Source organism: Chiloscyllium plagiosum, unplaced genomic scaffold (assembly GCF_037043375.1).
Source record: "Chiloscyllium plagiosum isolate Xiang-an unplaced genomic scaffold, Cpla_swu_hap1 HiC_scaffold_7, whole genome shotgun sequence".
In the NCBI taxonomy this organism is placed as follows: domain Eukaryota; kingdom Metazoa; phylum Chordata; class Chondrichthyes; order Orectolobiformes; family Hemiscylliidae; genus Chiloscyllium; species Chiloscyllium plagiosum.
The window spans coordinates 73,154,359-73,182,290 of record NW_028270145.1 but is presented as its reverse complement, the minus strand read 5'-3'; the positions used below and the strand labels follow the sequence as shown (position 1 = coordinate 73,182,290).

At 40.6% G+C, this 27,932-nt stretch overlaps 1 protein-coding gene across 1 annotated transcript in view; it reads right to left on the bottom strand.

Annotated features, from left to right (window-relative positions):
* LOC122551677 (centrosomal protein of 70 kDa-like) overlaps positions 1-27,932 on the bottom strand; it is a 62,615-nt gene that overhangs the window by 27,152 nt on the left and 7,531 nt on the right. The window contains 2 exon segments of the mRNA XM_087988572.1: positions 1,252-1,493; positions 4,593-4,716. Coding sequence (XP_087844698.1) covers positions 1,252-1,493; positions 4,593-4,714 — 364 coding nt within the window. The 5' untranslated portion in view covers positions 4,715-4,716.

The following is a 27,932-nucleotide window of genomic DNA, read 5'->3' as shown; positions in this document are numbered from 1 at the left end:
CAGAGTGATCAGAGAAGTCTGACTGTCAGTTCCAAGACACTTTTTAAGTAAGGTAACATGGCTAGTGAGTTAGATCATGGCATTTTCTTGTCATGTTGTGTGTCTGTTAAGCATCTGCCGATGAAGTTGCGGGGCTACCTATTCTTGGTGAAGACTCTGCAGCAGAAGCAGTGACGCAAAGATTGGAACAAACAGCCCTACCACAAATTCAACCCAAACTCTGGATCAGTTACATGGATGACACTTTTGTTATCATTAAGACAGCAAAAATCGAGAAAACACACCGGATTATCAACACCATGTTCACAGAGATCAAATTTACGAGCGAGGAGGAAGCCAACAATCAACTCCCATTCCTGGGTGTGATGGTACAAAGAACACAGAACACGGAATGCAACACAAAAGTCTAAAGGAAAGCCACATACACCGACCAGGCCTTGAATTATAACAGCAACCGCCCAAACACACACAAGAGGACCTGCATTAGGACCCTGTTCAAAAGGGCTAGAAACATATTGCACCACTCCCGACCTATGAAGGAAAAGAAACAAACACCTCTATAGAGGCTTCATCAAGGACGGATATCCCCGCAACTTCATCTGCAGATGCCTAATAGACAAACAACACAACAAGACATGCCACGACCTAACTTACTAGCCACGCTACCTTACATAATAAAAAAAAAGTCTCAGAACTGACAGCCAGACATCTCTGACCACGCGGATCCATGACAGCCACACTTAGACAACAACCCACCAGAACAAAAGACTCTATACCCGTCATGTGCAAGACGAACATAATTGACAAGATTCCATTCAAACACTACATAAAACATTATATAGGAGAAATAGGCAGACAACTAGCAATCTGCATTCACAAACACCAACTAGCCACTAAACACCACGACCAGCTGTCCCTTGTAGCCATACACACAGGTGACAAGGACCACAAATTCAACTGAAACAACACAACAATCATAGCACAAGCTAAAGATAGGACAGCCATAGAGTTTCTAGAAGCTTGGCACTCAGCCACAAACTCCAACAACAAGGACACAGACCTAGACCCAATACACCGGCCACTATAACAATCAACCAGAACCAGCAAATGGAAGCAGCAAAAACTGAACCAAATAAATTTCAAAAAGACACACTACAGCAGCATTTCACAGGGAGATCAAAATCACTGAAGATGTCACATAGACAGGTGACAAAACTTCTGCAAATTAACTTCCCAACTCAGCAAACATACCCACAACCATGACATGGTCCAAGACAAGAATGAGTTGGAAGGTTACTGACAACTCTGTTACCTGCATATCATGTTCATCATGCTGCAGTTGCTCAACTTGCTTTTGCAGGTGATGACACTTCACAGAACAATCACCTTGCACCTCATGAATTTTCAGTTTAGCAGCATCTTGGAGTTTCTCTGCATTAAGTATACACTCTTCTTTGGAAGATGTTTTACTGTGCCATTGGTGAAGCTCATTCCTGTAATTGCAAGTAATATTCAGCTTAAAATAGGATTGTAAAAGCACAATAAAATGTGTAAAAATGTGTTTTATTGTACTAACAAAGAATATATTGGGGCATTCAACTTTCTTTGCAAACCTTAGTACATCTTAATTAATCAATCATAAGGAAAAATAGAAACCAGTTCAATAACACAGCATTGCTATGTGCTTTCAAAGTTTTGTAACAACAAGCCACTTGATATTATTCAATGGAATATTGGCACAATAAAGACTTGAAAAAAAAAAATCTATGTTTAAATGCATTCCTCTTTCTCAAGAAGATATAGTACAGGCTGAAAAACAAAACAAGATAATTTCTTCCTGGACCTCAAAAAAATCCAATATAGCGAATTTTGTCCCTAGCATTTCAATAAGTAGCGAATATGTACATTCCTTCACTCCAACATTAGGATTTCAACAGACAGCAAGAGGCACACATGATGAAAAGTCATATGTCACCTTGAACTGGATCTAAGTAGAATACAAACTGTACATTTTTCCAAGCTTGGGTAATGTTTTAATAAAGTTTGAGTTACAGAATACTAGCATTGAGGCCATAAATTAAACAAGTGTGTTGACACATTGAAGCATGTTGACTATTTTTTAAATGTCAATTTCTTTTTCAAACAAGCTAGTCTGATGCCACCAGTAACAATGAGCAGTTTAACTGAGGCCTCTATCTGCTCTTATGAAAGCATTTTAAAAAACCATTGCCATATATTCAAGTACAAGCAATTTTGTCCTGATCTTCTATTAATTATCCTTCTACCAGTATCACTAGAGCACATCATCTTAGTTTTGTACCTAACACATATTTCACAAATCAGGTGCTGTATTTCCTATGATGACTACAATCAAAAAGGTACTTCATTGTTATAAAGCATTTTGTGGCAGAGAGTTTGAAAAGCAAGTTGTGTAAAACACATGGTATAAATGCAAATCTGTTCTTCAGATTGCAGGCAAATTTGTCAATTATCATTTGCCAGGGTTGACATATGCGATAACCTTTTGCTAAGCCTTCTGAATAATAACCAAAGGACCACCTTTTATTATTTAGAAATCCAAATGTTTGATGGTAATCACTGCACACTACAAAGCAAAACAAATATTTTTCCTCTGTTCAACTTGTGCTTCATTCTCTCTTCCAGGGATTTACATATGAAAGAACTGAAACCAGCATAGTCATTCTAAAAGATGAGATTCTTACTAACAATTCAGGTCTTTTTCAATATATCATCTCAGTTGCACCACACTGTAAACATTTGCTATAAATTCTGTCTTACAATCTTATGCTCCACAACTACCTGGTGAAAGCTACTCTGAAAGCTATAACCGGTTGTTGTGTGATTTTTAACTTTGTACACCCCAGTCCAACACCAGTACCTCCAAATCATCTCTAAACCAAACTCAGTTACAACACAAGCCAGACAAGAACTACTACAAAAACTAAAGGACTTGCTGGTTCTCATAAAATGTAGCATCTCCAAAAGGTCTACAGCAAAAATGGCACTCAACTGTAGCAATTTGCATTTCAACACTCACCCAAAGTTTGGAAGAACCTTGTACCTGCTATCAGTTACCAGTTAAAGCTGATGTAATATTTCAAAATGCCACATTTTCACAAAATTATGCTTTATGTATGAACATCAAAACCAGCATGAACCAGACATTTCACAACTTTGGCTTCTGTTTTTCCACTTGCCATGGCTTTAAAAGGAACTTCCTCCCTAGCCATCTCCATTCCAATGTCCTCCTTCACAATGCTACTGAAAACTCACCTTTGCCCAATCTTGTTCTCGTCTTTACAAATGAAGTAATTAATACAGAGTTATGTGTTAGAATTTATCTGTTTATGCTTCTATAAAAATCGAGACATTTTATTCTGTTATTAAGGCTACAAGCTATTGTTTAACAAGCTAGTATTGTCATATATTTAAACTGAAAGTTTTAGGGAAATAGTGTGGTGGTAGATCTAATGTTCAATATAAAAGCTCGTGACACTGGACATGATCAAATGACATTATATGAATTGTAAGGGAAGTAGTTGTTAAAAAAAAAGAAATACTTACTGAAAAAATTCTATTTTATGTAAACCAGAAATGTAACTGATGGTATGCAGATAGCAGGAGCCAATGATGTAATTTTTAAAAATTAATTCATGGGACGAATCACTCTCTGTCCAGCATTTGTTGCCTGTCCCTCATTGCCATTGAGAATATGGTGATGAGCTGTCTTCTTGAACTGCTGCGGTCCAGGCAGTTTAGGTTAACCCACAATATCTTTAAGGAGAAAGTTCTAGGATTTTGACCCAGCAAGTGAAGAAAAGGCAATGAATTTTCAAGTCAGGATGGTGAATAACTTGCAGGGGAACTTGCAGATGGTGTTCCCAGGTATCTTCTGCCTTGTCCTTCTCAATGGTAATGGTCATGGATTTAGAAGGTGCTAAAGATCTTCGGTGAATATTTGCAGTGCATCTTGTAGATAGTACATATTGCTGCTACTGAGATTGCTGGTGGAGGGAGTAGATGTGATGCTAATCAAGCTGGCTGCTTTGTCCTGGATGTTATCAAGCTTCTTGAGTGATGCTGGAGCTGAACCCAAACAGGCAAGTGGGGAATATTCCATCACACTCCTGACTTGTGCCTTGTAGATGGTGAACAGGTTATAGGGAGTCAGGAGATGAGTTACACGCCACAGTGTTCCTCATCTTTGACCTGCATTTCTAACCACCATATTTATATGATGTGTCCAGTTGAGTTCCTCGTCAAAGGATATTGATATTGGGGGTATCAGTGATGGTAACAACCCTCCATTGAATGTCAAGGGGCAATGGTCAGATTGACATTTATTGGAGATGGTCATTGGTTGACATTTCTGTGACACAAATGTTACTCTCTACTTCTCAGCCCAAGCAGCAGTCTGATTTAATGACACAACTTATCACAGATCAATTAACATTACATGTTAATGCAACATTACATACAAATTTGAGCAAGTGAGGTTATTTGTAAATGCAGCACAAAAACATTTTAACAGTTCATTTTTGTTCAATGAAATTGTCAATAAATAATTTTACCTCAATTCTCTATTAGTCTGAATAAGATCCCAGATCAAAGTTTGTCGTCTTTCTGTATCTTTCATTAGAATGCTCAGCATTTTGCTTATTTCCACAACTGAATGTTTATCCAAACGAACCATATCTACAAATATTCAAAAAGATCTAATGAACAACAAAAAGTAATAAGTTATGGATGTTGGGTCAACAAACTGCCATTCCTAGATGTAGAACGAACAACCAATGGGGAACTTCAAAACAGGAAACTAACACATACGGACCAAATATTGAACAGAAGCAATCATCCCAAAATCCACATAAGAAGCTGCATTAGAACCTTATTTCAAAGAGCCACCACATACTGCATCACAGAGGAACTACAGAGCAAAGGAAAATCACCTATACAGTGTATTCAAAAAGAACGGGCACCCAATGAACACAGTCCGTTGATTTCTGAGCATGAAAACGAAAACTTCCAGCTCAGTGAGCAAACCGACAGTGAGCTCAACCTGAGCTACAAATCTTCTCAAAACTCAGTCATAAGATAACAAAATTGGTACCTAAAATTATTAGCCATTTAGAAATGTTAAACATTAGAAGACTCGCAGTGGCTAAAAGTTCACAATCTCGGGTACCTTACAAATTAATAACTATAAAAGATCTTTATCTTCCAATACTTAAAGCTAGATCATTGGAGCGCAATTATGGTCATTTACCACTATTGCTCCAAAATGACCATTAAAGCTCCCCAGGTCCCCAGTTTGGTTGTCATCATGTGAAATGGAGTAGTTTAAATTTTCAAAAGTGTTGAAAGAAAGGTGACAATAACACTTTTCTCTCAAGAGATGGCTTCGGTAGCTCTTTCATTCCTTTACACTTGTCGAAAGAGCATTGTAACATTTCTATCAGTTTCCACCTGGATAAGTATCAGACAACCAAATCACGATGCAAAGTGCTTCCCCAATTTCACTCCCAAGCAACCTCCTTGTAATTTGAGAATTAAACATTCTTGCTGTAAAAACACCCCAACAAAAAGAAAATAGCTTCTCTATATTGTATTATTTAATCACATGAAATGCCAAATTAAATGTCAGATCAGAATAATCATTTATAGCCAGTATCCCTGGCCAGCAGCAATGTGAAAAAAGAACCAAATGTCTACATAAGTGTCTCCATCCATACTCAGCCATAGGCAAGTCTTCTGCTTTGACTCTTCATGGTGACATATGGAAACTGTGTCCCATGGCCCCAAAGTAACTGTTTTGATTCCAGAGGGGTTTTAGCCCCCGGCCAGTCAGCGTGTAGGTCCACCAGTGGGTAAACAACCTAGCATTCATGAACCAAACTCCCATCTATGGGCAAATGGTATCAGTGTCTTATGGATACTTCATAAGAGTAGAAGGTTAAGGGAATAAACCTTGACCAAAAAAGAATCTGAAGTGCAGCACACTGACTGAAGTTGAGAGATGAATTGCAATGTACAGACAGACCAGGTCTCTAAATTTCATCCAAACTTGCACACTGGAGAGACAACACACCAGTTTTCCTGCTGACGTAACACAACACATAAGATAGCATCTGCAAGTAATGATCATAACTTGATTGAAATAGCCGAGTGTTGCTATTGTCTCTCCCCAACAATAGAAGAGATCATGTCCCACTGGTTCAGACAATTATAGACAGACAGAATATCCAATCCAAATACGAGTTTGACATCACCAGGTCACTATACTAGTTTATTAGATTAGCCACTTGTTCACCTCTCCAGTTTTTAGTCGTTTTTGGCCCCACAAACTGGACTGATTTGAAGCCATGTTGCTGAAGGAGCTTGTTTAAACTGTCCCAATCTGATTGAGAGCGAGAGCGGGAGCAATCAAATACTCTGGAAATAAAAGATTTTTCAAAAATAGGCAGGCAGAAAATTGAATAAATATGCTGGAGTGCTTTTCATGTTCAGTGTGATACTGAAATAGTACATTTGAAGCTTTAAATCAAAGCCTGGCTGCAGACAAATAAAACACACACTTTAAAATGACACAAATGTTATGCTGCATTTCCGAAGAGTTATTAAATTGGCCTTCTCAGCTGTAAAGTATCCCAGGGCACGAATCAAAGCAAAACAAACAGGTCTGAACAAATACTGAGCCCTTCCGCAACAATATTGAAATAAATAATAGAGGTACATATCCCTTGATCCGAAATGCTCAGGACCAGCTATTTTGCAGAAATCGGAATTTTGCAGTTTTCGGAACTAATTTAGTGTCCCCTGTAGGTTGCAGGGCAACAACCCATAATCAAACATAAATACTGTACTGTAGCAAAAACATATGAATACTGACACTAAGCAGAATAAATAAAGACTAGAAGTACTACCACTCTTTATTTTAGGAGTAATGACTGATAAATGAAATACATCGACTATAAATATTCAACAACATTTTATTTCCATTAAAAAAAATTACAAGAAAAACATTCGGTAAAACTCAAACATACACAGCTTCAGCACTATGGTAGGCGGCGGTTTTAAAGACTTCTTCAAGTGTCATCTGTCTCATTAACATTGGTTTCTGTCTAAGCAATCTCTCTTTAATGGAGTAAAATGCCATAATCTCTTGCTCACTGATAAATGAAAGTTGTTCAAGGCCAGCAATTAACTGATCACACAGTTTCACCATATCGTTAATGGAGACTTTTTCAACTGTGTTCACTAACTCATCATCATCACCACTACTATCCTCACACTCATCTGTACAGGAAACCATATTTAAAATCATTTCAGCAATGTTCCCACATCATTGCCAATGTTCAGCATTTCTTCGATGTCAGCTTTATGTAATTTATTTACATTTCCATTCGATAAATTCTGTGCATATGTAACAAGGCTTGCTATCATCTTTTTCTCTTCAGTGATATGAAATCCTTCAAAGTCTTCATCTGCAGGTTCATTTACAATAAACATCGTTGTAGGCCAGAGTCTGTGCCAAGAATTTGTTAATGCTGCTTTATCAACATCAGTCCAAGCATTATCAATTGCATCCTGAATACTAAACCCCTTTAAGAAGTCTTGAATTCCTACCTCTCTGTTGACTGCAGCAAGCATGCTGTTTAAAAATAGTCTTTATACTTACACTTCGTGCAGCGTAAAATTCCTTGGTCACAAGTCTGTAATACCGATGTCACATTCAGGGGCAAGTAAATGCCAAAAACATTACGTTTCACAAGCTGTTCGGCAGGAGGGAATGTGTGGAGCAGTCATAGAGTCATAGAGATCTACAGCATGGAAACAGACGCTTCCATCCAACATGTCCATGCCGACCAGATATCCCAACCCAATCTAGTCCCAGCTGCCAGCACCCGGCCCTTACCCCTCCAAACTCATCCTATTCATATACCCATCCAAATGCCTTTTAAATGTTATGATTGTAACTGCCTCCACCACTTCCTCTGGCAGCTCATTCCGTACCACCCTGTGTGTGAAATGGTTGCCCCGTATGTCTCTTTTATATCTTTCTCCTCTCATCCTAAACCTATACCCTCTAGTTTTGGACTCCCCATCCCAGGGAAAAGACTTTGTCTATTTATCCTATCCATGCCCCTCATGATTTTTCAAACTTCTATTAGGTCACCCCTCAGCCTCCAACGTTCCAGGGAAAACAGCCCCAGCATGTTCAGCCTCTCCCTATAGCTCAAATCATCCAACCCTGGCAACATCCTTGTAAATCTTTTCTGAACCCTTTCAAGTTTCACAACATCTTTCCAATAGGAAGGAGACCAGAATTGCACACAATATTCCAACAGTGGCCTAACCAATGTCCTGTACAGCCACAACATGACCTCCCAACTCCTGTATTCAATACTGACCAATAAAAGAAAGCATACCAAATGCCTTCTTCACTATCCTTCTAGTGGGCGGCACGGTGGCACAGTGTTTAGCACTGCTGCCTCACAGCGCCAGAGACCCGGGTTCAATTCCCGCCTCAGGCGACTGACTGTGTGGACTTTGCACGTTCTCCCCGTGTCTGCGTGGGTTTCCTCCGGGTGCTCCAGTTTCCTCCCACAGTCCAAAGATGTGCAGGGTCAGGTGAATTGGCCATACTAAATTGCCCGTAGTGCTAGGTAAGGTGTAAATGTAGGGGTATCGGTGGGTTTCGCTTCGGCGGGTCGGTGTGGACTTGTTGGGCCGAAGGGTCTGTCTCCACACTGTAATCTAATCTAATCTAATCCTATCTACCTGCGACTCCACTTTCAAGGAGCTATGAACCTGCACTCTAAGGTCTCTTTGTTTAGCAACACTCCCTAGGACTTTAAGTGTATACGTTCTGCTATGATTTGCTTTCCCAAAATGGAGCATCGCGCATTTATTTGAATTAAATCCCATCCGTCACTTCTCAGCCCATTGGCCCATCTGGTCAAGATCCTGTTGTAATCCGAGGTACCCTCTTCACTGTCCACTACACCTCCAATTTTGGGGTCATCTGCAAACTTACTAATTGTACCTCTTATGCTCACATCCAAATCATTTATGTAAATGACAGAAAATAGTGGACCCAGCACCAATCCTTGTGGCACTCCACTGGTCACAGGCCTCCAGTCTGAAAAACAACCCCCCATCTTCTACCTGTGAGCCAGTTCTGTATCCAAATGGCTAGTTCTCCCTGTATTCAGTGAGATCTAACCTTGCTAACCAGTCTCACATGGGGAACCTTGTCAAACGCCTTACTGAAGTCCATATAGATCACATCCATCGTTCTGCCCTCATCAATCATCTTTGTTATTTCTTCAAAAAACTCAATCAAGTTTGTCAGACATGATTTCCCATGCACAAACCCATGTTGACTATCCCGAATCAGTCCTTGCCTTTCCAAATACATGTACATCCTGTCCCTCAGGATTCCCTCGAACATCTTGCCCACTACCGACGTCAGGCTGCTGGTCTATGGTTTCCTGGCTTGTCCTTACCACCCTTCTTAAACAGTGGCACCACATTAGCCAAACTCCAGTATTCCAGCACCTCCCCTGTGACTATCAATGATACATACATCTTAGCAAGAGGCCCAGCAATCACTTCTCTAGCTTCCCACAGAGTTCTTGGGTACACCTGATCAGGTCCTGGGGATTTATTCACCTTTACCTGTTTCAAGACATCCAGCACTTCCTCCTCTATATTATGGACATTTCTCAAGGTGTCACCATTTATTTCCCTACAGTATATATCTTCCATATCCTTTTCCACAGTAAATACTGATGCAAAATATTCATTTAGTATCTCACCCATTTTCTGTGGCTCCACACAAAGGCCGCCTTGCTGATCTTTGAGGGGCCCTATTCTCTCCCGAGTTATCCTTTTGGCCTTAATATATTTGTAAAAACCCTTTGGATTCTCCTTAATTCTATTTGCCAACGCTATCTCATGTCCCCTTTTTGCTCTCCTGATTTCCCTATTAAGTTTACTCCTACTTCCTTTATACTCTAAGGATTCACTCGATCTATCCTGTCTATACCTGACATATGCTTCCTTCTTTTTCTTAACCAAACCCTCAATTTCTTTAGTCATCCAGCATTCCCTATACCTACCAGCCTTTGCTTTCACCCTGACAGGAAGATACTTTCTCCAGATTCTCATTATCTCATTCCTGAAGGCTTCCCATTTTCCAGCCGTCCCTTTACCTGCGAACATCTGCCCCCAATCAGCTTTTGAAAGTGCTTGCCTAATACCATCAAAATTAGCCTTTTTCCGATTTAGAACTTCAACTTTTAGATCTTATCTATCCTTTTCCATCACTATTTTAAATCTAATGGAATTATGGTCGCTGGCCCCAAAGTGCTCCCTCCCAGTCACCTGCCCTGCTTTATTTCCCAAGAGTAGGTCAAGTGTTGCACCTTCTCTAGTAGGTACATCCACATACTGAATCAGAAAAGTTTCTTGTACACACTTAAACTCCTCGCCACCTACACCCTTAACACTATGACAGCACCCGTCTATGTTTGGAAAGTTAAAACCCCCAACTTAATCACCCTATTATTCTTACAGGTAGCTGAGATCTCCTTACAAGTTTGCTTCTCAATTCCCCTCTGACTATTAAGGGGTCTATAATACAATCCCTTTCTTATTTCTCAGTTCCACCCAAATAACGTCCCTGGATGGATTTCTAGGAATATCCTCCCTCAGTACAGCTGTAATGCTGTCCCTTATCAAAAATGCCACTCCCCCTCCTCTCTTGCCTCCCTTTCTGTCCTTCCTGTAGCATTTGTATCCTGGAACATTAAGCTGCCAGTCCTGCCCATCCCTGAGCCATGTTTCTGTAAATGCTATGATATCCCAGTCAATATTCCTAACTATGCCCTGAGTTCATCGGTCTCCCCCGTTAGGCCCTTTGCATTGAAATAAATGCAGTTTAATTTCTTAGTCCTACCTTGTCCCTGCCTGCCCTGCCTGTTTGACTCACTTCAGTTCTCAACTGTAGATTCCTCACTGAGTTCCCCCCCACCCCACCTTACTAGTTTAAATCCTCCTGAGCAGCTCTAGCAAATCTCCCTGCCAGTATATTAGTCCCTTTCCAATTTAGGTGCAATCCATCCTTCTTGTACAGGTCACTTCTACCCCAAAAGAGATTCCAATGATCCAAAAATGTGAATCCTTCTCCCAAACACCAGCTCATCAGCCATGCATTCATCTGCTCTATCCCTTTATTCATGCCCTCACTAGCTCGTAACACCAGGAGTATTCCAGATATTACTACTCTTGAGGGCGTCCTTTTTAAATTCCTGCCTAATTCTCTGTAATCTCCCTTCAGAATCTCAACCTTTTCCCTTCCTATCCTCTTACTGGCCCCTCCCCCGTGAGAACATTCTGCACCCTCTCTGAGACATCCTTGATCCTGGCACCAGGGAAGCAACACACCATTCTGATTTCTCGCTGCTGGCCACAAAAAAGTCTGTCTGTACCTCGGACTAGAGAATCCCCTAACACAATTGATCTCTTGGAATCTGAAGCCCCCTTGTTGCATTAGAGCCAGTCTCAATACCAAAAACGTGGCTGTTCATACTACGTTCCCCTGAGAATCCATCACCCCCTACATTTTCCAAAACAGCATACTTGTTTGAAATGGGTATAGCCACAGAACACACCTGCACGAGGTGCCTACCTCTCTTACCTTTCCTGGAGTTAACCCATCTATGTGACTGTATTTGAGACTTCCTCCCTTCCTATAACTGCCGTCCATCACGTACTGTTGTTGTTGCAAATTCCTCATTGCTTCTAACTGTCTCTCCAATCGATCGATTTGATCTGATAAGATTCGCAATCAACAGCATTTATTGCAGATATAATCTGAAGTAACCCCTAAACTCTCTTTAAACACCCACACCTGACAAGAAGTACATAACACTCTACTAAAGGCCATTTTTGCTCCTTCACAATCTACAGACCCTGAAAATAACACCGTCTTATTGCTCTACAAAATTCTGCCCCAGGTTAGATTCATATTCATGGCTTATATTTTAAGTTTAATCAAGAGACATATCTCAAAAAACAAATCAAGAAAGAACCCACTCTACTCACTACTGCAGACTTTCTGTAGGCCACTTAAAACAATTAACTTATCTGATTCTGTGCTCTGAACATCCAAACAGTTCCTCCAAGATCAGTTGTGAATTTCACTGTTTGTTAATTTCCCCAGATGCACTCCGATGTCCAGCGATACATGAATTCAAACAACAAAAGCAGTACTGTGCAGGTTCACTCTGGTGTCAGTTTCCTTCTTTATCTCTCTCTCCCTTTCCTGCACTGGACTCACCATGTGCTTCCTTTGTCTGTTCTTCTCCCTTTTAAAACTGCTGTTGTTTTGATTTTTTTTCTCCCAAAGTTCCAAAACAATGCAACAGCATATAAAACAGTAATTGCTGCTCCTGGAATTCAAGGAACTCACCTCCAGCACCTAAAATACCTCAAAAAGGAGCAGCTGGTACAGGCAGAAATTTTTTCTGTCCTCCATCTTGGGTTACCTAGAACCCAGATTACCCAGTTGTCCAGGAACAAGAAAATTTTACACTTCTCTTTCAGTCCAGCTTGTCTGCAATTCGCTCATGGCATTGGTATGAAGTGTTATTACTGAACCAGTTGAAAAAAATTTCTCTGGTTACCCATGCTTTCTTGTTTGCAATAATAATGCACAGGCAAATTGCATACACCTTTAAGACATCTCGGATGTTTGCTTTTCCCAATCACTGCCAATTTCACTGTGTGTGCATGCAGCATTGACACACTCCAGAATAGTTAATCTGTCCTTAGTTTCCTTAAAACCTGTTGGTGCTCTCTCATTAGCCATTGCTAAGGTTTTTCTTGTGACATAGTGCCAGTAGAGAGCTGTTTCATCAGTCCTGAACAAATTTACAATGCTAAGGCTTTCGTCAGACATCAGTTTGGCAAATTCACCAACATAATTTTCAGCTGCTTCATGGTCAGCAGAAGCCTTTGCACCACAGATTTTCAGGTATTTCACACCATTACGCTTCTTGAACTTTTGCAGCCAACCTTCTGAATATTGACATTCAGCTTTAATGTTCAGTTCTTTATGATATTTTCTAGCTTGTTTCATGACCATCAAACCAGTCAGTGGCATACGTTCACTTCTTCGTTGTCTAATCCACTCCATCAACACATGATGGAGTGGATTAGACATTAAGATCTTAATTTTTTGCCCTATGCAGTGTTTTCCTATTTTTCTTTAGTCGATGGTCATCACCGTCACCATAAAACTTCAGTAACTTTTTTTTCCATTTCTTCAAATCATAGACAGTGGTAGTTCCGACACCATGTTCTTCAGTAAGACGTCGCACAGCCACACCACGATCAAGCTTCTGTAATAACTCTACTTTCTGCAGATGCTTCCTTTTCTTTATATTATTGTTAGCCATAGGTGTACCTGCACCTCTTTTTGACATTTTCATTCTAAAATTAAACAATTTAGCACAGTAAATACAATATACAACTGACGCCTCAGAGTGCTGGACCACGCCACCAAGTGGGTCGAATGGATGACTGACGCTGCATGCTCCATGAAAACCTTTGGTTTTTGGAACTTTTCAGTTTTTGGATGCACGGATAAATGGATACGTACCTGTACCTAGTCACCGCTATCAGCTGCAGGATGAGTGTATCTACACAACAGGGACTGAAGTGGCTCAAGAAGTGAAATCGCCTCCTTCTCAATTAAGGAAAGGCAACAAATGCTGATCTTGCACAGGGTTGCAGGGAGCACATCAGGCTTTATAAGAGTTCATGGATTTTTAAATATTGAGGAGTTGAAGCCTGAAACATATATGCCATGACCTTATAGATTGGCTGGGACAGGCTCAAAAGGGTCAAATAGCCTACTTCTTCTTCTATTTCTTATGTTCTAGAGTGAATTCTGGAGATTAAGGCCCAGACAGAATGGAAACATGTGGCAAATGAGCTGGTAAAATCAGAGCTACAAAAACAACTGGGGTTGAAGGTGTTTGGCAGAGTTGGAGAATTAAACATCCAGAGTAAGGCAAAAATGCAATACATCAAGACCAATTTTAACACCCAGACATTACTGGGCCAGGAGCGAAGGTAGCTTACTTGATCTTCAGCAAGCTTGAGTGAACAGGTCTTACAATATTGCCTGATGTTTAGGAAAAGTGTAAGATAGTAGGCCAATCACACAAATATTGAAATAGCCAGCACTGCAGGCAAGACAAGCATAGATAAACAGAGCCAAGGCAAAGACAGTCAGTTTCACAGAAGGTGCAAGTCTTCAGTACAGTTGCATTTACTCTCCATGTGCACCTTAGCATTTACTCACCACACCAGGAGAATACATTTTATGACAACATGTGAATCTCATTATCAGCCAAAATTTGGTTCCATACACGTCAACTCCCACTTAGCCCACTAATCAATACAGAAAATTCAATTGCTTTGCCCCAAAGTATTGACAAAATTCCAACATTAACCTTTAATAGTCAAGCCTTCATCAATTGTTTTCAAGAATATTTAAATTTGAATAAAATAACGGAACAGTGATAGTATAACAAATTGAAATAAAGGTATACCCTACCATCCATAGGCAAAACAGTTCTAATTACTAAGATTTGAAAAGCATTTACCAGTTGTAAATTATCTTTTTCCGCCCCTGTAATAAGAAACAAAATGTCACATACAAAGTGGAACTCAGTTTTCCCATCTCCCACAAAAATGTGAAGTTGGCAATTAATTTAGCTGAGATCATTTACAATGCAGGTCGGGAATCTATTATCTGAACTGGTCTTCAGTTACTTTTGGTATTTAGATCCCTTATAGTCTGTTGAATCCTTTGTGTAAAAAAAAACTTTCTTTCACCCAAATAGACCTAAAAATGATAAATTGTTTTTAAATCCCCTAATAAGTCCGACCAGACCTGAAGACGTGCAGAGTTTGGTCCTTTGAAAAAGAAAATTGCCTCGAGCTCTGTTCAGGCCAAGCAAAGTTCTTTTCCAAAGGGCTAGAACTTAGCATATTAACAGGTCAGTTTGTGACCACTTCCCAAAAGAGTTTTGGTTTTCATATGTTTGGATAATGGATACCTGGACTGTAGTAAAAATTACATCTGTTTGGATAATAATGTTGGTTACCAAATCATACAATTTTTTTCTATCAAATTGTAGACTTCTATGCATCTGTAGGCTACCACTCACCAACCTGTACCATTAAGGAAATGTTCAATTTTGGGGAAAAAGTACAATTCTCGAGGTGGGGCTTTTGTTATGGAGCAGTGTTAGTGTAGCTAACTCTGGGTCTGGAAGGCCTACGTTCAATTTCCACTTGCTCCAAGTGTAATAGCATCCCTGAACAGGTGTGTTAGATAATACCTTACACAGTTGTTAACAGCTGAAGAAATCAATAGTCAAAATTGTACCCCAGCTTAAATGTCTATAGGTAGAGCTCATCTCATCACCATTGCCTTGAGGATGTAGAAATTTTGTTCTTTTTGTCAGCTGAGAAAATGGATGTGTAACAAATAAACAATTATCAGAGTTTTTCTGTCTTCTGGTTCTGGCTAAAAAGAAAATACCAAACAAAAATAGCATTAATATCACTTTTTTGTGGTCAGAAGTGGCAGCAACACATTGTAATAACATAACATCTTTAACATAGAAAATGCCCTATCGTGCTTCATACAAATTTTGACATTGAGCCATGATATACAGGATGATGCAAGTAACTCTTTAAAAGGAGACAGCAATCTAGAAGTAGAGAGATGGAGGGAGAGAATTCAAGAGCCCTTGGCCTTTTCACTGACGCTGACCTTGGGTCCCATCAGAGCGACAGCTCCTGACCTCATTATAGCTTTACTTCAAACGTGGACAAAAGAGCCAAATTCCAGATGTGAAGGGAGAGTCAGTATCTGCCACAACACCATTAAACATAGGAGCAGAAATTAGGCAGTTTCTCAAGTCATCAAGTCTGCTCTGCCATTCAATCATGGCTGATACGTTTCTCAACCCCATTCTCCTGCTTTCTCCCTGTAACCTTTGATCCCCTTGACAATCAGGAACCTATCAGTCTTAAATCTACTTAATAATCTGGCCTTTACAGCCTTCTGTGGCAATGAATTCCACAGATTCACCACTCTCTGGCTGAAGCAGCTACTCCTTATCTCCATTCTGAAAGGTCTTCCCCTACTTTAAGGCTGTGCCCTCAAGTCCTAATCTCTCCTACCAAAGGAAACATCTTCCTAACGTCCACTCTGTCCAGGCTATTCAATATTCTGTAAGTTTCAATTAGAGCCCCGCTCACCCACCTAGACCACATAGAGTATAGTCCCAGAGTCCTCATATGTTAAACTTTTCATTCCTGGAAACATTCTTATAAACCTCCTCTGAACATGCTCCAATGACAGTATAACATTCCTGAGATAGAGGGCCAAAAACTGCACACAATACTCCAAATGTGGCCCGCCTTTGACATCATTGATACCACATTTGGTCAAATGCAGCAAGGATCCAGAGAAAATGTGAATCGGGGGTGGCATGGTGGCTCAGTGGTTAGCACTGCTGCCTCACAGCGCCAGGGACCCGGGTTCAATTCCAGCCTCAGGTAACTGAGTGGAGTTTGCACATTCTCCCCATGTCTGCGTGGGTTTCCTCCGGGCGCTCCGGTTTTCTTTCACAATCCAAAGATATGCAGGTCAGGCGAATTGGTGATGCTAAGTTGCCCATAGTGTTAGGTGCATTAGTTGGGGGAAAATATGAGGTAGGGTGGGAGAAATGGGTCTGGGTAGGTTGGTCTTCAGAGGGTCGGTGTGGACTTATTGGACCAAAGGGCCTGTTTCCATACTACAGATAATCTAATCTAATCTAAAAACTCTACACTGATTGGAGTCATATCTAGCACAAAAGAAGATGGTCCCAGTGAACTTTGAGAAGATTTATAACTTAGGTTGATGATAAGTCTTTAAATTAGCTTGCCTCTCTATTTATTGGTCTTGATTGCTTAAGATGGGTAATGGCATTTCCGGTTCTTTTTTTTCAAGGCAAAGTAGATAGGATCTTAGTCGATGTGTTTACTAAATACCATGTCTCGAACAAGTCTCATGCGTGTTTTTGTTTCGCCTATCCTAGGATGTGTGTGTTGTCCCAGTCAAAGTGGTGTCCTTCTTTGTCTGTATGTATGGAAACTTGTGAGAGTGGGTCATGTCTTTTGGTGGCCAGTTAGTGTTCATGTATCATGGTGGCAAGTTTCCTACTAAGCAAAACAAAGACATGCACAAGAAGTCTTACAGATGTATAAATAGGCCAAGACCTATAAATAGAGAGGCAAGGCATACCACCAGCACTTCAGAGACTCTCGCTGATGATTTTATCTAGTATGGTGACAAAACGTCTGAAAACACACCTTCAAGCTCAGCAAGCTAACTTACAGACTTATGGTCCTGGCTGTTGAAGGTCAATAATCACAACTTGAAGACAGGACATTTCTGCACGAGTCTCTCAGATAGTGTTTTAGGCTAGAGGATGGTTAATCCCTGCGGAACTCACTGCTGCAGAGGGCTGTGGAGGCCAAATTATTGAGTATATTTAAATCAGAAACAGGTAAGTTCTTGAATTGTAAGGAGATCAAGAGTTAAAGGGAGAAAACAGAAGGCAATTAGACGTTGTCTACACAGACTTTGGCAAGGCCTTTGACAAGGTTCTGCATGGTAGACTGGTTAGTAAAGTTAATAGATCACATGGGATCCAGGGAGAGCTAGCCAAATGAATTCAAAATTGGTTTGACTGTAGGGAGATAGAGTACTATATGGTAGAGGGTTGTTGTTCAGATCTGGTCAGCATTGATGAGGTGGACAGAAGGGGCTGTTTCCATGTTGTCTGACTCTATAATGGATTGACAAACATATCTGCCATGATCAAAAGGCAGAGCAGACTAAATGGGCCAAATGGCCTAAGTGAACCCCAATATCTTATGGTTTATGGTCCAAGCATCTTCAGCTGCTAAATCTTCCTTTCATCATAAGGTCAGATGTGATAATGTTCGCTGATAATTGCACAATTGATGCTCCTTAGATACTGAACAGTCCATGTTCAAATGCAACATGACCTGAAGATTATCCAGACTTAAAACAGAAAAAGTAGCAAGTAACATTCACACCACACAATTACCAGGCAGTGACTTCTCCAATAAGAGATAGCATAAACATCCCCCTCCTTGACATACAGTGGTATCGCCATCACTGAATCCCCCCAATCAACATTCTGGAGGTTACCATTGACCAGAAACTGAACTGGACTTTCCAAATAAATAGTGGCTACAAGAGCAGGTCAGAGGCTAGAAATATGTCAATGAGTAATTCCCCTACTGGTCCCCAAATCCTGTCCATCATCTACAAGGCACAAGTCAGGAGTGGAATGCAATGCACCCATCCAGGCAGGTGGGGAGTAACTTTAACAACACTCAAGAAGCTTGACATCATCCAAGATAAAGCAGCATGGTTGACTGTAGATGTGATGCCATTCACTCCTTCCCCACAGACACTCAGTAGAAGTGTGCATCATCTACAGAATGCACTATAGGAATTCATCTAAACCTGAACAGCACCTTCCAAACCCGTGACCAATACCATCAAGAAGGAGAAGGGCCACAAGTACATGCAACATCACCACCTGCAGATTCCCCTTCAAGCCACTCACTTGGCTCTGCATTGCCATTTCTTCACAGTTGTTGGGTCAAAGTTCTGGAATTTCCTCCTTAATGGCATTGTAGGTCTTCCTACACAGACTGCAGCAGCTCTAAAGGCAGCTCATCACCACGTTCTCAAGGGCAACAAGGGACTGTCAATAATACAGTCAAATCCATTTGTGCCCTCATCCCACAGCTCAATTAAAAAAAGCTTAATGCATCAGCAGCTGAAGGCACAGCAGAGCAACTGAATCCAGAATATGCATAGGATTAAAATTGAACCTGTACAGAGATGGTTTAAGGGCGTAGTTTACAGAGTTCAAAAATGGCGATACCACACACAGATTCAAAAACAATCAGAATTTTCAGAGGGTGTTTGCCACACCAGGAGGCAATGTAGGATGGTCAACAAAAAAATGGGACTAGTCTGAGTAACAATATAGGTAGAGGTTTGGCTGAATTCAACTTAAAAAGGTTAGACAGACAAATAGCAGAACAGTGAAACAGTGTAAAAGTAGCAAAGGCATCCATCTGGGTTTTAGCAAGAGATGAAACCAAGGCACAAACAAGGTTGGTCAATGCTAAAACTTAAAGTAGGCAGACTTTGTAATGGAGCAAATAGGTCATTTCAGACTCAACAGTTAGATTGCAAAGGCTCTAATTCAGCCACAGCCAGTAAATGAGGAGCGCAACAGTGTTTGCAATATGGACCAAATATAATAGCTCAGCCTTCAATATTTAGTTGGTTTAATTTTTTGCTTGTTGTGTACTAGATATTAGAAAAGGTAGATGCCCCAAAATCAAAAGAACATGAAGAAATAGGGAGATGTGGTAGAGAAATTGAAAAATTACTGAAAAGACCATTGGATATCATTAGCATACATGCAGAGTCTGACACTCAGATTTCAAAGTCAGTTGTCACACGTATAAGGAATATATGCATCATCTAGAACTACACACTTAGTCAGAAGTAGATTATCTCCATTGGGTTACAAACCAATTACATTATTGCAGGAAGTGCAGATGAAATGGTTAAAATGTAACCTTTAGATCAGGTCTTTAAATCTGTTAAACATGGGGTGAAAATTTGAGGTATTGATTGGATTGCAGTTTTGAGATCAGCCATGACCTTATTTAATGGCAGAGCAGGCTCAAGACGACAAATAACCTAACTCTTTGCAGGCACGTATGAGCACAGCAGAAAAAACAGAAACAGGCCTCTCGGCTATGTATGTGCTGAACTTGATGCTGTTCTAAATTAATCCCATCTGCTTACAAATGGGATCCTATATTCTCTGCCTGTTAAATAGTGATATTGTAACAACTTCTACTATGTCCTTTGGCAGCATATTCCAGACACCTTCTGTGTAAAAATACTTGCCTCACATTTCCATTAGACTTTCCACCTTCTCACCTTAAATCTATGCCCTATAGTACTTGACATTTCCACCCTGGGAAAAAGACTGACTATCCATGCCTCTCATAATTTTATGTACTTCCATCAAGTCATCCCTCAGCCTCAAACACGCAAGCAAAACCAATCCAAGTTTGTCCAACCTCTTCTTATAGCTAATGCACTCTAATCTAGGTAAAACCGTAGTAAACCCCTTTTGCACCCTCTCAAAAGTCCCCACTTCCTTCATACAGTGTGGCAAACAGAACTGCATAGAATACACCAAATGTAGCCTAATAAAGCTGCAACAAGACTAGCTAAATTTATATTCAATAACTTGATCAATGAAGGCAAGCATGTCGTACACCTTCTTTACAATCTTATCCACTTGTGTTGCCACTTTCAGGGAGCTTATGGACCTATATCCCAAAATCCTTCTGTATATCAGTGCTCAGGGTCCTACCGTTTAGTATATACCTTCCACTTGCATTTGACCCACTAAAATGCACTACTTCTCACTCGTCCGGATTAAACCCCACCTGCCATTTCTCTGCCCAACTTTCCAATTGATATCCTGCTGTATCCTTTTACAACCTTCCTCACCATCCACATATCCAAATTTTCATGTTGTCAGCAAACTTACCAATAAGACAACCTACATTTTCATCCAAGTCATTTATATATGACAAACAGAGGTCCTAGCACCGATCCTTGCAGAACATCACTGGTCACAGACCTCCAGTCAGGAAAATACCCTTCCACAACTAATCGGTCTTCTATGACCATACCAATTTTGTGTCTAATTTACAAATCTATTATGCATCCCACATAACGTAACCTTCTGGACCTGCCTACCATGTGGGACCATGTCAAATTCTTTAGTAAATCCATACAGTCAACTTCCACAGCCCTACTTTCAACCATCTTTGTCACTTCTTCAAACAAAAATCAAAATTTGATAGACAAGACATTCCCTGCACAAAGCCACGCTAACTATACTTAATAATCCCATTCTTTTCCAAATACAAGTAAATTCTATCCCTAAGAATCTTCTCCACTAATTTCCCTTTCGCCGATGTAAGGCTCACCTGTTTATTATTTCCTTAATTATTTCTGTTGCCCTTCTCAAACAAAGGAATAACTTGGGTTATTCTCCAATCTTCTGAGACTTCACCTGTGGCTACAAAGATCTCTGATAGGGCCTCAGCAATTTCCTCCCTTGCCTCCTTCAGTATCCTGGGATAGATCCCATCGGGCCCCAGGACCTATCTACCTCAATATTTTCAAGACACCCAAAACCTCCTCCTCAATATCAATATGACCTAGAATATCAACATACTCCTTCTTAATCTATCCATCATCCATGTCCACTTCTTGGTTAATCCCGATGCTGAATACTCTTTAGGCACAGGCATAAATTCTCTCCTTTATCCTTGACCTACACTTTCCCTAAGCTTCCCCTTGCTCCTAATATGCCTTGGGATTCTCCTTAGACCTACTTACCCAGGACATTTCATGACACCTTCTAACCCTCCTAAATTTGTGTTTAAGTTCTTTCCTGCTTTCATTATATTCCTCAAGAGCTTTGATTGATTTCAATTTCCTAAATCTTACATATGCTTCCTTTTCTTTTTTGACAAAAGAGTTTCAGAATCTCATCATCCGGCATTCCTAAATCTTGCCATTTTCATCTTTCATCCTCCTAGGCACGTGTGAGCCCTGAACTCCAATCAATAGGCATTTAAAAAACTCTTATATGTCAGATGTGGATTTACCCTCAAACAGCCACCCCTAATCCAATTTCTCCAGCTCCTGCCTAATACTGTTGTAATTAACATTCCCTTAATATAGCACATTTATCCTTTTCAATAACTACTTTAAATCTTACGGAATTGTGATCACTGTTTCCAAAATGATCCCCCTCCAAAACTTCGATCACCTGGTCAGGTACACCGCACAATACAAGGTCTAATATGGTGTCTTCCCTTGCTGGACTATTTATATATTGCTTTAAGCAGCCCTTCTGGATGCACCTAACAAATTCTGTCCCGTCTGAGCCCCTGTTACTAATGCTGTCCAATCAATATTGGAGAAGTGAAAATCACCCACTACAACAACCCTGCAGTTTTTACATCATTCCATGATCTGCCTACATATCTGTGCCTCTCTATCTCCCACTGGCTACTGGAAGGCATATAGCATAACCCCATCATAACGACTGCACTTATCTTATTCCAGAGTTCTACTCATATAGCCTTGATAGACAATACCACCAAGAGTCCTGTTTTAGTGCAGCCTCAGTCTGCAATGCAACCCCACCCCCCACTCCTTTGCATTCCTCTCTAAGATGCCTTAAATATCTAAACCCTGCAACATTGAACTACCACCCCTGACCTTTGCTCAAACAAGTTTCAATGTTTTAATTCCTTGTACTAATCCAGTGCTCTAAGCTTATCTGAAATACATTTCAGTCTCACCACATTCATTAACCTTGTCCAGCCTATTCTTCCTATTAGATTTAATTGATTTAAACTGTACTTTTTCCTCAATCACTCCACACGATGGCCTACTGTTCTGGTTCCCAACCCCTTACCACACTAGATTAAATCCTCCCGAGTGGCACTAGCAAACCTCCCTGCAAGGCTATTAGTGCCCCTCTTGTTTAGGTGCAACATGTCCTTCTTGTATCTGTCCATCCTGCCCTGGAAGAGATCACAACAATGCAGATTTCTAATGTTCTCCCTCCTACACCAGCTCTGCAGCCATGGATTCATCCACATATCTTCACAGTTCTGGCCTAACTAGCAAATAGCAAAGGGAGTAATCCAGAGATGAAAAGCCTAGAAGTCTTGCTCATCTTTCTACTTAACTCATTAAACTCTCTTTGCAGGATCTTGTCTCTCTTCCTGCTTACATCATAACTACCAATACAGATATCTGGCTACTCAACCTCCTTTTTCAGAATTCATGTGCTCATCATCCTGGAGCCTTGCTCATGGCCACAGAATCCCCATTACACCACTCACCTGTACTTCAATCCTCCCTGTTGTACAGCAGTTCATCGTGGGGCCACTGATTTGGCTGCTGCTTTTGCTATCTTATGAGGGTCCATATTTTCCCCCTTTCTCCCCATTGGTATCAGAACAGTATATGCTCGAAACGTCGACTCTCCTACTCCTCAGATGCTGCCTGACCAGCTGTGCTTTTCCAGTGCCAAACCTTTTGACTCTGATCTCCAGTATCTGCTGTCCTCACTTTCTTCAAAACGGTATACTTGTTTGACAAACGAATAGCCTCAGGGTATTCCTGCACTTCCTGCCTGCCCCTCTTGCCAATCATGTATCTGACTGAACCTTTGGCACGACCAAATCCTGAAACATCTACCTATAAATTTTCTGCCTCCTGTACACTTCTCAATGAGTCCAACTGCTGCTCCAACCGATCCATGCAGTTTGAGATAATTTCCTGGAGACATAGTTGTCAAGGGCGTATGACTTCTCCTTGATCTCCCATATCTCACAGGAGGAGCACACCGCTTCAACTGCCATTACTACCCCTCTGGTAACTACTAGATTTAAAGAAATTTTCACTGGAACATAGGAGATTGCTTCTCAATCTGATAGAAGTTTATAAAATAATGAGGGTTATAGATAGAGTTGATGGTAGCTGTCTTTTCCCTAGGATGGGAGATTTCAAGACTAGGGGACACATTTTTAAAGTGAGAGGAGAGAGATTTAAAAAGACATAAGAGGCAATTTTTTAAAGTAACATTGTAGTTCATGTGTGGAACGAACTTCCTGAGAAAGTGATGGATGCAGGTACAATTACAACATTTAAAAGACATTTGGATGTATACATGACTACGTAAGGTTTGGAGGGATATGGGCCTGGAGCAGGCAGGTAGGACTAGTTTGGTTTGGGACTATGTTCGGCGTGGATTGGTTAGACGAACGGTCTATTTCTACGCCATATGGGTCTATGACTATGACTATGACCTTACTTTGCTCTATCGGAATGTTACCTGCCCTCGTCAAAGCCCGCACTTTGATCTCAAACACTTTGACTCAGGATCACAGCCCTTCTCCAAAAGGGTCACTCCCGCTACAACTTGCCTCCTTTTAATATGCTGCCAGTAGGAAAGCAAAATTCAGTCTCTTATCTGTGCCCTCGGTTGGATACTCTTCCCCTTTATGAGCACAGTTGTATGCGAGCTCTTGTCCGCATACAAGGCAGGACATAAAATGTCAAATCTTTGGTTTTCTTATTAAAAAGATTTTCCATCTTCACAAAAGTATTGCTGGCTATCTCTATCTTTTTTCTAACTTCTGCACTGCATTTGTCATCGTCTGTCTTCATTGTCCTAAGTAGCTAATTTAAACATTTATATCAGGTAACACCATTCACTTCAGTCTTCATTTTAGTTTCTTTAATGTATTCATTTTTAACTCCCATTCTATTAACGTTTTGGTGTACACACAATCAATATTCTGAACTTCTAGACTTTACTTGATCTACAGTATTATTAGCCCACATCTGAATCTGCAAGTAGTACTGTGCTCATCAGCATACTATCAGATTGTTAATGCCTCCAATTTTTAGCCCTGGAATTCCAAATAATCCTAATTATTTGTTCTGTATACAAATCAAATAATGTTGTTTACAATACTCTTCCTTTTATTCAAAATACATTTCATTGCTTCTTTCTAGGCCAATTTTCACTATTTAGAACCTAGAGACTTTGAATTCTTATATCTCCACTATCAATGTCACATTTCAGCAACACATTACTTTTTTTGTGATAAACATGATCAAACGACGTAGGAGAAATAGTTCATTGCAGTTAAGTAAAATCACAGGAGACCAAGTAAGAATTCACATACTCAGAAATAACAACATAAAATGTTAACAACATTCAGCTGGATCAAACAACTTGAGTGGAAGCAGTGCAAATGTAGAAACCATGAAATGTTGGATCAATGACTGTCCCTCAATTACCACTTCAAACCACTAACAGGAAATTTGGCATGACCATAAGGATCCTCACCAACATCTACACTTGCACCATAGAAAGCAGATTGTCTGGGTGCATAACCACCTAGTGTGGCAACTGCTCTGACCAAGACGATAAGAAATTACGGAAGGTTGTGTGCACTGCCCAGACCATCACGGAAGGCAACCTCCCATCCATGGACTCCATTTAAATGGGTAAATGACACAGAAAGGCTGCCAAAGATCCATCAAAATCCATTGCACTCTGGTAATGATTGTAACCTCTTCTCTCAGGCGAGAGAGAACATATGCAACAGCAGGATGAGAGGGGAAAAATTTAAAAGGCACCTAAACGAGGCAACTTTTTCACCCAGAGGGTAGTGAGTGTATGGAACGAGCTGCCAGAAGTGGTGGAGGCTGGTACAATTACAGCAATTAAAAGGCGTCTGGAAGAGTATATGAATAGGAAGAATTTGGATGGATATGGATCAAGTGCTGGCAAAAGAGACAAGATTAGTATAGAATATCTGGTCGGCCTGAATGAGTTGGTCCGAAGGGTCTGTTTACATGCTATACATCTCTATGACTCTAAGTATATGTCAATGTTTTTGTTTATAGCAGATTTAGGCAAATCGATTATCAGATCTTCACTATCAATGTCACATCTCAGCAACACATCTATTACCTTTTTAGTGATAAACATGATTAAATGCTTTTTCTTATTCTACGAAAAATGTCAATATTTTGTTTATAACAGTCTTATGCAAATTTTAATCAGAGACAGATCACAGTCACAAGGCAGAGATGAGAAATGAGTTGGCAGATCTGAAGTCTAAAAGATCTGCAGTTAACCAAAAATCGCAGCAGACCTAGTAAGAGTTCACATACTCGGAAATAATAACAGAAAATGCTGGTAACACTCAGTTGGATCAAACAATGAGTGGAAGCAGTCCGAATGTAGAAACCATGAAATATATGACCAGATCAATGGAACACCTGTGGGCTCACCCATCTCTGGGTTCATAGCAATAGCAGTGATGCAAAGACTGGAACAAACAGCCCTCCCACAAATTCAACCCAAACTCTGGATTAGATACATGGATGACACTTTTGTTAGCATTATGAGATCAGAAATCGAGAAACCACACTGGATTATCAATAACATGCTCACAGGGATCAGATTTACTAGAGAGAACGAAACCAACAATCAACTCTCATTTCTGGATGTGAAGGTAAAATAATATGGAACTGTGAATGCACCACAAAGGTCTACAGGAAAGCAACACACACCAACCAGGTCTTGAACTACAGCAACAACCACCCGAACACACACAAGAGCATTAGGACCCTGTTCAAAAGGTCAACACACTGCAGCACTCCTGACGTACGAAGGGAAGAAGAAGAACACCTCTACAGAATAACCGAGAACGGATATCCCCGCAACTTCATCCACAGACGCCTAACAGGCAAAACGCGACAAGGGACATGCCACGACCTAACTCATTAGCCATGCTACCTTTCATAAAAAACATCTCAGAACGGACAGCCAGACATCTCCGACCACTGGGATTCATGACAGCCCATAAACCGACAGCCACGCTCAGACAACAACTCACCAGGATAAAAGACCCTATACCCACCACGTGCAAGACAAAACATAATTTTCATGATTCCATGCAAAGACTGTGTCAAGGAATTACTTAGTCTGAGACTTCAAGACTTGTTTCTTAATTCATGGAGAGGCTGCCACAGTCTTCATTGTCTCACAGTGCTCTCTCCAACCGAACAGTCAGTCTATATTTCACAATGATACAAACAACTTTGCTTGTTTTGACTTAAGACTACATTCAGCACTCAAGTTATCTTGAATTATGGTATTCAACATTAACATAAGCACAGTGCAGCTACTCCTTTTGTTCCTGATATTGCTCAAGGATAGAGAAACTAATGAGTTTACGATACACGCCCTACATTTTGTCAAACTATAATTTCACAACCTCAATCTTTATATCCTGCAATACCAGAAAGTCAGGTCATCTTTTATATTGCTGGAAAAGCGCAGCAGGTCAGGCAGCATCCAAGGAGCAGGAGAATCGATGTTTCGGGCATAAGCCCTTCTTCATGCCTGAAAAGTCGATTCTCCTGCTCCTTGGATGCTGCCTGACCTGCTACGCTTTTCCATCAACACATTTTTCAGCTCTGATCTCCAGCATCTGCAGTCCTCACTTTCACCTTTTACATTGGTCAAATATCCCATCATGCAGCAGTATACCAAGTTCTTAGTACTTCCACAGACTGCATGAACCACTATACAGAACAACCTTGATTATCCAAATGACATGGACGGGGAGTATTTTCTTCGGATAATCAGATGTTCAGATAACTGATCTGATGATCATAAGACCATAAGACATAGGAGCGGAAGTAAGGCCATTTGGCCCATCGAGCCCACTCCGCCATTCAATCATGGCTGATGGGCATTTCAACTCCACTTACCCGCATTCTCCCCGTAGCCCTTAATTCCTTGTGACATCAAGAATTTATCAATTTCTGCCTTGAAGACATTTAGCGTCCCAGCCTCCACTGCCCAGAACTCTGTGGCAATGAATTCCACAGGCCCACCACTCTCTGCCTGAAGAAATGTCTCTGCATTTCTGTTCTGAATTTACCCCCTCTAATTCTAAGGCTGTGTCCACGGGTCCTAGTCTCCTCGCCTAACGGAAACAATTTCTTAGCGTCCACCCTCTCCAAGCCATGTATTATCTTGTAAGTTTCTATTCGATCTCCCCTTAATCTTCTA